Source organism: Phyllobates terribilis, unplaced genomic scaffold (genome assembly GCF_046119375.1).
Source record: "Phyllobates terribilis strain yellow unplaced genomic scaffold, ASM4611937v1 Scaffold_11__3_contigs__length_659146591, whole genome shotgun sequence".
In the NCBI taxonomy this organism is placed as follows: domain Eukaryota; kingdom Metazoa; phylum Chordata; class Amphibia; order Anura; family Dendrobatidae; genus Phyllobates; species Phyllobates terribilis.
In genome coordinates this window covers 155,397,897-155,410,691 of record NW_027362771.1, presented here as the reverse complement: position 1 = coordinate 155,410,691, position 12,795 = coordinate 155,397,897, and the positions used below count along the sequence as shown (strand labels likewise).

Genomic DNA, 12,795 nt, shown 5'->3' with positions numbered 1-12,795 from the left:
GTGTGAGAGGGCTCTTCTAACCTCAGAACCCCTTGTATCTCCATTATTAGATCAGATAGACATAGTGGGCAGCAGTGTGAGAGGGCTCTTCTAACCTCAGAACCCATTGTATCTCCATTATTAGATCAGATAGACATAGTGGACAGTAGTGTTAGAGGGCTCTTCTAACCTCAGAACCCCTTGTATCTCCATTATTAGATCAGATAGACATAGTGGACAGCAGTGTGAGCAGCCTCTTCTAACCTCAGAACCCCTTGTATCTCCATTATTAGATCAGATAGACATAGTGGACAGCAGTGTGAGAGGGCTCTTCTAACCTCAGAACCCCTTGTATCTCCATTATTAGATCAGATAGACATAGTGGACAGCAGTGTGAGCAGCCTCTTCTAACCTCAGAACCCCTTGTAGCTCCATTATTAGATCAGGATATCCTCTAGGAGCACACTTTCCTACACAAGAAGGGAGGGAACGGAGCTTCCTACTGCACATGCTCACAGGCACCTCTCCTATTAACATTCAAGATGGCAACATTTTTAATTCTGTCGTGATTTCCTAGACAATTTAATATTAATCTCTCAAAATAATTTAGCATGTCAGAATTCTTTTATAACCCTTGGAATGTATGGTTATAAATTTCAGATGGCATTTTTGGATCACAGAGGTCTGCGCCATTCTAGTCCTAAAGTACGTAGTAGGACAGCTTACCTTTTTTCAAGATTTGTGAAGTCTCTTCAGTAAGTATTGATGATCATATCCATATTTACTGTTTATCAATGTATTTACTGTCTTTGTTCTATGGTGTATTGATTGTGGTTCCCTTCACAATGAGTGTCTGCTTGCCCGTGACTGTCTTGTTTTTTTCACTCGCAGCGCTTTTGGTGTGGAAAAAACATAGCATTATACAGTAACCGCAAAATTAGTGATATTTAAAAGCTCATCTCAATGCTGCGGTTTTTTTACCTTGCATTTTGACCTACGACTTTTATTTTTAGCACGCCAATTCAGCTTATTGTAGTTTTTCCCCATTTGAGATCAAAATGAGTTGGCACCAAACTTATATTATACCGCAGTTTTCTAGCCATACCTGTTTTTTTTTTCCCATGCAGGGGAAAAAAAGCATGAATAATACTACATGTAAACATACCATTGCAGTTTTCTAGGTTTTTCCATTGATTGTAACATATGAAAGCTGCAGCCCTACATGCTGTGCTACTAGCATCACTGCTGGCTGAATATTGCAAAATTACATTTGGAAGCAGAGTTTTCATTTTATTTTGTCAAAGCTGTAGCTGTGTGCAATGAGGCGCTGTCCCTCTTACCTATATGCCACCAAGAGTTGATTCAAGGACTCTTCTGTTTCGTTCTTTAAATTTACCTGTTGACAATTTATTTATTTTTACTCAATAGCGGTTTCATTTTTTTGCTGTTTTCTCTGCTCTCTAGTAAACACATGAATGCCTTTGTGGAAGATATACTGAGTAGGATTCAAGATCTCCTCCAACTCTCGCCGCCAGTGAGTTGCTCTATTTGTGGCTTCATATGAGTCAGCATGATGCAATGAATGTCACTAATGTAACTGGTTAAGAGGTTTTCTGATATCTTGTAAACCCACTGGACAGGGTTTTCTGGACAGATTGTGCGGTTTGTGCTTTTTATTTTATGACAAATCTGAACTCAGTTGGCTTGTCGCAAACAGCTGGGCAAAAGAGAAGTATAATCTCTGGATCGGTGGAGATTACCGCAGTCAGTACCAGGGCTGTGGAGTTGGTAAGCCAAACCTCCAACTCAGACTCCTCAATTTCCATGACGCCACGACTCCGACTCCCTCATACATGGTTCATGTTTCAGTGATAAATTTACTGTAGCACAGATTAATCTCAGCTAAAAGTCTAGACTCTTAGATCAGGAATAGGACAGACATTTATAGGACATTTCATAACTTTCCCAAATTCTTATGAAAAAATATTCCCCACAAACTGCATTGAACTACTGTACCCAATTTATTATATATTGTCGGAGTTGGTCCATTTTATACAGACTTCCTTCCTATTACAATCTTTATTAATAAAATTAGTAATCTTACAATTTTTGTACTGGCCACCAGATCCCTATTTTCGGACCTTTCAGGAAGCGTTTACAGTTTTCTTATAAGCAGAGTTAGGATTACAATGACAGGTAACATCTATACATATCTGATTTAATTATCCACCATTCAAAACAGATGATTTCCCACCTCGCTTTGCACCCCTTTCCCCCTTCACAATAAACTTTGTACACGCTTATTAGACATTCCAATACAAAAGATTGGTTGGCACCCAACCATTTGTGGCTATATGTACATGTACAGCAAGTATTAGTCTAAAAGTCTTAGTGGACAGTGTTAAAATTTGCAAGATTTCTATTTTATATTTTTAAATCCGATTGTGCTATGTAAAAAAATGCCAAAAATGTTTAAATAATAAAATAAAATTTTAGCACAAAAAAAGCTTTTAATCATTTTTTTATGATGGCTCCCATTTTATGAAGCCTTTAACAAGAAATGTATTAAAGGTGATCAAGAAAAAGGTGACATTTTTTTCCTGATTTTTATTTTTTTCTTAAGGAAAATGGATTCCAGATGCTGCTCAGCAGTGACGATCAGCTCTTTATATACGAGACTGCAGGTGTGCTCATAGTAAATAGTGATTATCCTGCTGAACGTAAAAGTATTCTCATGAGGAATCTGCTTAATCCTTTAATGGAGAAGTTTAAAATCCTTTTGGAAAAGCTGGTTGTAGAGCAAGATGAGGAGCGGCAGACAGTTCTGGCAGACTACCTTAATCACGCAGTAGGATTTGCCAGGTATGTTTCATTACAAAGTGGTTTTGCAGTTGTCAGCATAGGTTTCATCTATTTCCATAAAGTATTTCCTTTGAATGTTTACATGCTAGTGTAGTTTTGCAATGCAGTTTTTAGAATGAGGTGCTGGATCTGATGTTTTTTTTTCCATTTTTCTATTCCCTGTAGTCGGACCAGTAAAGCTTTCAGCAATAAGCAGACAGTAAAGCAGTGCGGCTGCTCTGGAGTCTATTTGGACTGTTTACAAAGTTTTCTGCCTGCTCTGAGTTGTCCTGTTCAAAAGGAAATCCTCAGAGGAGGTGTCCGCACCTTCCTGCACCGTATGATCATCTGCTTGGAGGAAGAAGTGCTTCCTTTTATCCCTATGGCTTCAGAGCACATGCTAAAAGACTGTGAAGCAAAGGATCTGCAAGAATTCATTCCTTTAATAAACCAAATTACTGCAAAGTTCAAGGTAAATTTATAGAAAGGCACTTGTACGAATTTACCTTGCTTCCTTACACATCTAGTTACTTAAAAATCCAGTTTGCAAATTGCATTGTTTTTAAGACATTACTCACATCCAGCATTGTCCATGTACATTGTAAATGTAGTTTGGCAATCTTTGATAGTACTAATTCTTATTGAGGAGATTTAACTCACTGATATCAAAATATCCCAAAAACTGGGAAAAAAATGTAACTGTTGGAAGAGAGGAGAGTATTACAAACAGACCATCCTCAGAAGAGAACAATTGCCTGTTTCGGTTGATCTAGCTTAAATTAGTAGGGTTGACATTTATTAACAAATATTGTTTTCAAGAAGATATTCCCTGACCACCACCACCTCACATTGACGTTACTTTACTTGTCAAGCTCAATGACTTATCATACTTTCTTAGTGCCACTGAATCTGAAAATACTGCAGATCTGCTTAACCGGTTCAGGACCGCCCACTGTACATAAACGTCGGCGCTGCCCGGGCTCTGTGCAGCGCCGACGTTTAAAAACGGTGGGTGGTCCTGCTAGCACTGCGGTACCGGTTCAGAGCGATAGCTCTGACATGTGGCATCATGGGGACCTGAATGGATCAGGTCCCCATGATGTTAACCTGTTCCTATCTTCTAGATGCCGCGATCCATAGCGATCGCGGCATTTAAAAGATAGTAACAGCTGGTGGTCGGCGATCGGGACCCCCCACATACCTCAGGAGCGGCGGGGATCCCGGTGCTGTGACCTCTGACATCATTGAGACCTGATTGGCTCAGGTCTCGATGATGTCAGCGTCACACCAGCCAATCAGAGAGATCACCAGGGAAGTTTGTTTTAGCAACAAACTTTCCCGGGCGATCTGCCTGATAAATACACTGTTTCTCCTCCGATCTCAGTGAGAGAGCAGAGGAGAAACAGTGTGACAAGAGCTGTGTCAGCCTTGCCACTGTGAAAGTAAAAAAAAAATAAAATAAAAAAGAAAATAAGAGTTAGGGTTAGTCAGTCCTGTCAGATCAGTCCTGTCAGATCTGTCAGTCAGTCAGTCCTGTCAGATCTATCAGTCAGTCAGTCCTGTCAGATCCATCAGTCAGTCAGTCCTGTCAGATCCATCAGTCAGTCAGTCCTGTCAGATCTATCAGTCAGTCAGTCCTGTCAGATCTATCAGTCAGTCAGTCCTGTCAGATCTATCAGTCAGTCAGTCCTGTCAGATCTATCAGTCAGTCAGTCCTGTCAGATCTATCAGTCAGTCAGTCCTGTCAGTCAGTCAGTCCTGTCAGTCAGTCAGTCCTGTCAGTCAGTCAGTCAGTCAGTCCTGTCAGTCCTGTCAGATCAGTCAGTCAGTCCTGTCAGATCAGTCAGTCAGTCCTGTCAGATCAGTCAGTCAGTCCTGTCAGATCAGTCAGTCAGTCCTGTCAGATCAGTCAGTCAGTCCTGTCAGGTCAGTCAGTCAGTCCTGTCAGGTCAGTCAGTCAGTCCTGTCAGGTCAGTCAGTCAGTCCTGTCAGGTCAGTCAGTCAGTCCTGTCAGGTCAGTCAGTCAGTCCTGTCAGGTCAGTCAGTCAGTCCTGTCAGGTCAGTCAGTCAGTCCTGTCAGGTCAGTCAGTCAGTCCTGTCAGGTCAGTCAGTCAGTCCTGTCAGGTCAGTCCTGTCAGGTCAGTCAGTCAGTCCTGTCAGATCAGTCCCGTCCGTTCAGTCCAGTCAAAAAATCTAAAAATAAAATGGCCCGTCAGACTTATACCGCAGAGGAGGTGTATGCCCTGCTGTGTTCTGACACTGATGACAGCGCAATCTCAGATGGCGATGTGGATTTTGAGGGCTTTAGTAGCGGCGACACTGAGAGCTCAGAAATGAGCAGTGATTCTGGTCCATCCTCAAGCCCAAGGACCAGTACAGCAATAGGGGTAAATAGCGCTACTGGAGAAACGTCTCCAAATCAGGGAACACTGCCCAGTACAAGCGCTGTCCCTGCTACTAGTGAATTGGCGCACGCCAGTGTACAAGGGGCTTTGCCACATAATCTAGCATTTCCCAGATGGGAGGCTTCGGATTCGGCTGCTCCATTCAGCCCTGATTTCAACGCCACTCCTGGTATAAATGTGGAGGTGGAAGATTTTGTACCAATTCATTTTTTTAATTTGTTTTTTACAGACAGCTTGCTAGAGCATATTGTCGTGCAAACAAATTTATATGCATCCCAATTCATAAGCCAGAATCCCCGATCTTACTATGCTAGGGCAAATTTATGGACACCAACTAATGTCCCGGAAATAAAAAAAATTTTAGGACTTACATTTGCCATGGGGCTTGTTAAAAAACCGAGCATTCGATCCTACTGGTCCAACCACCCTGTTCAAGCCACCCCTATGTTTTCAGTCATTCTGCCTAGGACCCGTTATGAAATGCTCATGCGGTTTTGGCATTTTAACGACAATAGTCAATGCCTGCCCAGAAATGCCCCAGAACATGACAGGTTATATAAAATTAGACCCATCATTGAAAATTTGACAGAAAAATTCTTAAGCCTCTACACCCCAACACAAAATATTTCTATAGATGAGTCCTTTGTAAAATTCAAAGGAAGACTGCACCTCAAGCAATTTATCCCATCTAAAAGGGCAAGGTTTGGAATAAAGATCTATAAAATGTGCGAAAGTTCAACCGGATACACATCCGCTTTCCGCATATATGAGGGGAAAGACAGCCAACTAAACCCACCAGGATGCCCTACTTATCTGGGGACATCTGCAAAAATTGTTTGGGAGCTGATAAGTCCATTTTTTCAAAAAGGCTACAATCTATATGTGGACAATTATTACACCAGCATACCCCTATTTAAAAGTCTGGTTGAACACAACATCGGGGCTTGTGGGACCATCCGTAAAAACCGTCAGGGGTTTCCACAACCATTGGTCAACCAAAAGTTCCAAAAGGGGCAGTCAGGGGCTGTACGCAACGGAGAGCTGCTTGCCCTGAAATATAGGGATAAGAGGGATATTTTTGTCCTCAGCTCGATCCACACAGATGCCACAAGGGCCACTGTAGAACTAGGATCCACCACTCCGAAGCAAAAACCTGTGTCAGTCATTGACTACAACAAACACATGGGGGGTGTGGACCTTGCAGACCAGGTTCTACAGCCATACCAGGTATCAAGAAAGTCCTATACCTGGTATAAAAAGTTGGTTATCTATTTGTTTCAGGTGGCCACATACAATTCTTTTGTGTTGTACAAAAAAGTAGGAAATTCAGATCCTTTTCTTGATTATCAAGAAAAGGTCATTGAAAATCTTGTCTTCCAAAGTGTTAGCCCCGCTCATCCATTAGAATCTGAGGATGTGAAAAGACTCACTGAGCGACATTTTATTGCACTTATTCCAGCAACGGAAACAAGAAGGAACCCCCAGAAAAGATGTCGTGTATGTACTAAGAGAGGAATGAGGCGTGATACCCGCTACTATTGCCCACAATGCCCATCATTGCCAGCCTTATGCGTCACTGACTGCTTTAAAATCTACCACACAGAACCACGTTTTTAAACTGTAAAAATGTATCCCAATTTGTCATTCAAACATTTGGTTCATTTAGTGAATGACATATTCGAGTAGACACTTAATTTCCAGGGGGGGTTCTCCAGAATCTAAACCTTCCATTGCGTGCTTGTTTCTGGAAATCATCCATCGAGTTAAAATGGTCACTAAACCCATAGATGAATTCCCAGAGGGGTGTCATTTCCAAAATGGGGTCACTTCAGGGGGGATTCTTTAGCTCTGGTACTCTGAAAAGTGCCAGAACAGCATAATCCCCCCTGAAGTGACCCCATTATGGAAATGACACCTCTGTGGGAATTCATCTATGGGTTTAGTGACCATTTACCTACTTATTTTCCCACCACTAGATTAATTTATATAGAGGAGTAGATTGTAAAATTCGGTCACTTGTTGTGGGTTTCCTCTGTTTAGGCACCTCAGGGGCTCTCCAAATGCAACATGGCGTCCGCTATCCATTCCAGTCAAATTTCCATTCCAAAAGTCAAATGGCGCTCCTTACCTTCCGAGCCATGTCGTGCGCCCAAACAGTGGCTTTGCACCACATATGGGGTATCATCGTGCTCAGGAGAAATTGCACAACACATTTTGGGGTCCATTTTTCTGGCTGCCCTTGTGAAAATTAAAAATTTGAGGCTAAAGTAGCAGTTTTGTGTTTAAAAATGTGTTTTTTTATTTTCACCCTTCAACATTATAAAATTGTGTGAAGCCCCTGGGGGTTCAAGGTGCTCACCACACATCTAGATAAGTTCCTTGAGGGGTCTAGTTTCCAAAATGGGGTGACTTGTTGGGGGTTTCCTCTGTTTAGGCACCTCAGGGGCTCTCCAAATGCAACATGGCGTCCGCTATCCATTCCAGTCAAATTTCCATTCCAAAAGTCAAATGGCGCTCCTTACCTTCCGAGCCATGCCGTGCGCCCAAAAAGTGGCTTTGCACCACATATGGGGTATCAGCGTGCTCAGGAGAAATTGCGCAACACATTTTGGGGTCCATTTTTTCTGGCTGCCCTTGTGAAAATTAAAAATTTGAGGCTAAAGTAGCAGTTTTGTGATAAAAATATGTTTTTTTATTTTCACCCTTCAACATTATAAAATTGTGTGAAGCCCCTGGGGGTTCAAGGTGCTCACCACACATCTAGATAAGTTCCTTGAGGGGTCTAGTTTCCAAAATGGGGTGACTTGTTGGGGGTTTCCTCTGTTTAGGCACCTCAGGGGCTCTCCAAATGCAACATGGCGTCCGCTATCGATTCCAGTCAAATTTCCATTCCAAAAGTCAAATGGCGCTCCTTACCTTCCGAGTTATGCTGTGCGCCCAAACAGTGGCTTTGCACCACATATGGGGTATCATCGTGCTCAGGAGAAATTGCACAACACATTTTGGGGTCCATTTTTTCTGGCTGCCCTTGTGAAAATTAAAAATTTGAGGCTAAAGTAGCAGTTTTGTGAAAAAAAGTTAAATGTTCATTGTTTTCTTCCACATTCCAAAAATTCCTGTGAAGCACCTGAAGGGTTAATAAACTTCTTGAATGTGGTTTTGAGCACCTTGAGGGGTGCAGTTTTTAGAATGGTATCACTTTTGGGTATTTTCTGTCATAAAGGCTCCTCAAAGTCACTTCAAATATGATGTGGTCCCTAAAAAAATGTTTTTCTAAATTTTGTTGTAAAAATGAGAAATCGCTGGTCAACTTTTAACCCTTATAGCTTCCTAACAGAAAAAAATTTTGGTTCCAAAATTGTGCTGATGTGAAGTAGACATGTGGGAAATGTTATTCATTAACTATTTTGTGTGACATATCTCTCTGATTAAAGGGTATGAAAATTCAAAGTTTGAAAATTGCAAAATTTTCGCCAAATTTCCGATTTTTTCACAAATAAACGCAAGTGATATCGAAGAAATTTTACCACTATCATGAAGTACAATATGTCACAAAAAACAATCTCAGAATCAGGTGGATCCGTTGAAGCGTTCCAGAGTAATTACCTCATAAAGTGACAGTGGTCAGAATTGAAAAAATTGGCCCGGTCACGGAGGCAAAAACAGGCTCTGGCGCGAAGTGGTTAATATTTTGTTGTTTCCACCTTCTGTATTTAGGCACAAGTGTCACCTTTTCTTCAGCAAGTCTTTATGCCACTACTTCATGCCATATTTGAGGTGCTCGTCCGCCCATCTGAGGAGAACGACCAGTCTGCTGCACTTGATAAGCAAATGCTACGTAGAAGCTATTTTGCCTTTCTGCAAACAGTCACTGGAAGTGGGATGAATGAAGTTATTGCCAATCAGGGTAAGACTGTCAGCCTTAAGCATATTTTATGTTTAGTTTCTGCCTCTTTCCATGGCACTTTTCCAATTTTAAATCCATTTTATTAACTTTTTTTTTTCTCCAGGTAATGTCACATGAATTTGTAAAATTGATTTCCATTAATTTCTCCAATGCTCACGTGTATAACAATGTTTAAAACATAGATATAACTTTGGGTTAAGACCACATTCTCCTCCCCGTTCGTTATTGCATTGGGTGCTTCTGTCTGAGTAGTAGGTAAACTGTATTCCGGCATTCCTGCAATGTAGCTATTTTAGAATGAGGCAAACAGACTAAAATATGACGACCTTTTCAGCAGCGTTTTGCAAAACACACCAGTGTGGTTAAAAACTGCTCTATTAGGACACTGCTTAGCTACAGTGCTTACAGACAGGTATAGGGTTGTCAGAAACAAGCCTCGTCTCACTTGCCTCCATTATTTCTCCAGGATTTTGCTTCTATCTGCCACTTAGACAGTGTCTGTAACAGACATACCAGGAAGTCAGTACATAGAGCAATACTTTTTATTACAAAAAGATTATTGGGTAAAAGCTGCACACATATTAAGGGAAAATGTGCAGGCTGGGTTAAGCCGCGAGCATGCAAAACTGTGTTTTTCAACAGACCATTTTTCATAATATTGTCATCTTTATGCCTGTAATTTTTATATCCTTATGGTATCTGTTTTTATTATTGAAACAATTTAATAGTAAAATGCCAAATACAGATTCTTATGTTAAAGAAGTTGTCCACTACTTGGACAATTCCTTCTCATACCCCATGCTTGGCCCCGATGAAATAAAAAAAGCCTATACTAGTCTCCCGTGCCAGCGCTGTTCCCGTGGTGTCGGCATTCACTCTCCCCGGGGCTCCCATGATAAGACATGTGAACCAGGCGCCCAATCAGCGCTGGGTCACTGTCTCCGCCTTCGGACAAATTGCACATGTAGAGGAAGTCGGAGATCAGCCACAGTCCGGACTGCTTCTTCATGTTCAGTTTGACAGAAGGCTGGGACAGTGACGCCAGAGCTGATTGGGCGCCTGGCTCTTGTGTTCACAGCAACCACACCACTTGAACGGCACAGGAGTATAAGCTTTTTTTATTTTATCAGGGTCAAACATTTAGATCAATTTAATTGTAATGGATCTGTGAAAAAAAATCCATGACGAACATGGTTGGTAACCCATGTGTGATCCTTGTTTTACGCACCCATTGTCTTACAATGGGCAAGTATGATCAAAAATCAAAGTAGTGCATGCCATGATTATTTCTTATGATGATTATTAGTGTCACTTTTTTACATTCTTAAAATTACAATAAGGGAAATGTGCTAATGCTAAATTTTGAGCACCCTTGGATCTAGTAGAGGTTAGGACCATCTCAGTTAGTTACACCTTGGCGCTGGTGGGATGGATTTTATACTTTTTGATAAAAATAAAAAAAGTGTTAACGAAGTACCCTGTTATTTATTTGCATCATTGCTTTTTAGTTACAGCCGGGTATATGTTCATTTTGTGTCTATTTTTAGGTTTTATCTATATTCATATATAGATATTTCAATAGATATAGAATACTATTCCTACTGCCATCAGAGCTGTCTGGAAATGGCTTTTTCCTCTCCATGTTGAAAACGTGACTACTTGGCCTCACATTCTGTATATGATGGAGTTGGATGGGATGGTTTTCAGTTGGATCAGATTCAAGCAGCAGAAATATCCTGTACATGGGCACGTTTTAGTAATCTGGCAGTCGCTTTTATACTTTTTTTTTTTCTTCTATTTACCTTCGTCAGTTCACTATTTCCCTTTATCTGTCTAGATAAGATGTGATCATTACTTCTGCAGGTAATCCGCTATATTTAATGTGTCAGGTGCTTGTACAATCTGACTTTACTGTTAGGTGTGGTCCATTTACACCAGAAGAGAAACCTTTTTTATCTTAACCCTTTCCTTTACCTTTTGTGTACAGGTGCTGAGAATGTGGAACGTGTTTTATTCACAGTAATTCAAGGGGCTGTAGAATACCCAGATCCTATTGCTCAAAAGACCTGTTTCATCATCCTTTCCAAGCTGGTTGAGCTTTGGGGTAAGATCTTGGACTTGACGGTTGAATTTTGTTTCATTGTGTTGAAGTATTCAAGAAAGCACTTTGTCTTCTGTAGGTGGCAAAGACGGATTGGTTGGATTTGCAGATTTTGTCTACAAGCACATTGTCCCTGCTTGCTTCCTTGCTCCAATGAAGCCTACATTTGATCTTGCAGATGCCCAAACCATATTGGTAAGTTATGACTAATGGAGGCCAGCCATGTTTAGTAAAGATGCCACAGTAATGACACTGCATGTTTCTTCTTGGAGTACTGTCCAACAAAAGCGAGGACTAGGGGACACTATATGCATATGAGTGCAAAAACTGGTTAAGGACAATAATGGTGGTTCTAAAGTGAACATTCTCTAAATGGGCCCTAGTTTGCAGAGGGGTACCACAAATATCAGAGTTATGCCAAATTAATACACTGCTATGTCCAATTAGGGAACCAGAGAATGTCGTTGGTGGGGCCAGGGCTACCTTTCAATGTGTGACACCAGTCCAAGCACGCATCCTCAGGTCAGACTTCACTCTTCTTCCCTGCTTGGGAGCTCCTGCCAAAGCTTTGGAGTGCCTGCCCTTCAGCTGACAAGCACTGCTTGTTATTAAAAAGCATATCACAGCACTTTTCAGCAGGAGGAGCTGGCACTTCAAAGCATCAGGAGGAACCAAGATTGGTCATGCATGGTACAGACTAACTGTTGATGCTTTGGAGCACTGGTCATTCAACTGACAAGCCCTGTGATATCCTTTTTTAATGACAGGCAGCACATCGCAGGATTTTTGAGCTGAAGGGTCAGCTCTCCAATGCATCGGCAGTCAGATCAGTCTTCATTCACCTCTATTGCTTGGATACTTCCGATGCATTGAAGCATCAACCATTTCAGCTGAAAAGCACTCTGATGTTTTCTAATAGCAAGCAGCACTTGTCAACTGAATGGATGGCACTCCAAAGCATCAGCAAGATCAAAGTAGGGGAGAAGAGTGAAGTCTATGATCTGAACATGCGTGCTCAAACTGATGTCGCTCATTTAAAGGTAACCCCGTCCCCACCAATGACGTGCTCTTCTCATTACTTCCGGTTCCCAGATCGGAAGTAGCTGAGCCTGCATGACAACAGAAGAATATATGACTCACACAGATGTGCTCACAAAAGCAGCTCGGGTATTAAAAGTATAATAGAAACTGATTGTTAGGAATATTTAAAACCTATGAAAGGGGTCAAATGGTAGCTTAAAACCCCTTTAATTTGGGTTCCAAAGGTTTCCTTGGTATAGGTAATCAGTATCCCATCAGTGGTGGTGTGATACCCCACCATCGATCAGCTGTCCGATCTCATTCTTAAAACCACGTGGTCTGTTTATAAACAAAAAAAACAAAGACTTGTCCTATTTTGATCTGAGGATTCGCTTAAAAATCAGCAATACAAGTCTATGGGTCTGTGAAGAAATCAGAACGCACTCAGATGACATCTGAGTGAGGTCTGATTTTCACAGACTGTCACATAGAAGAAGGTGGAGAAACATTTTTTTTCTCTGAGAAAAGCTGAGGTCACTCAG

General features: G+C 41.4%; 1 protein-coding gene across 1 annotated transcript in view; it reads left to right on the top strand.

Annotated features, from left to right (window-relative positions):
• Nucleotides 1-12,795, top strand: part of XPOT (exportin for tRNA) — a 56,961-nt gene that overhangs the window by 32,599 nt on the left and 11,567 nt on the right. Inside the window, exons 15-21 of the mRNA XM_073651705.1 lie at nt 640-734; nt 1,444-1,513; nt 2,603-2,841; nt 3,007-3,292; nt 8,943-9,132; nt 11,120-11,236; nt 11,313-11,428. Of these exons, the coding sequence (XP_073507806.1) occupies nt 640-734; nt 1,444-1,513; nt 2,603-2,841; nt 3,007-3,292; nt 8,943-9,132; nt 11,120-11,236; nt 11,313-11,428 (1,113 nt within the window). The remainder of the gene's footprint in view (nt 1-639; nt 735-1,443; nt 1,514-2,602; nt 2,842-3,006; nt 3,293-8,942; nt 9,133-11,119; nt 11,237-11,312; nt 11,429-12,795) is intronic.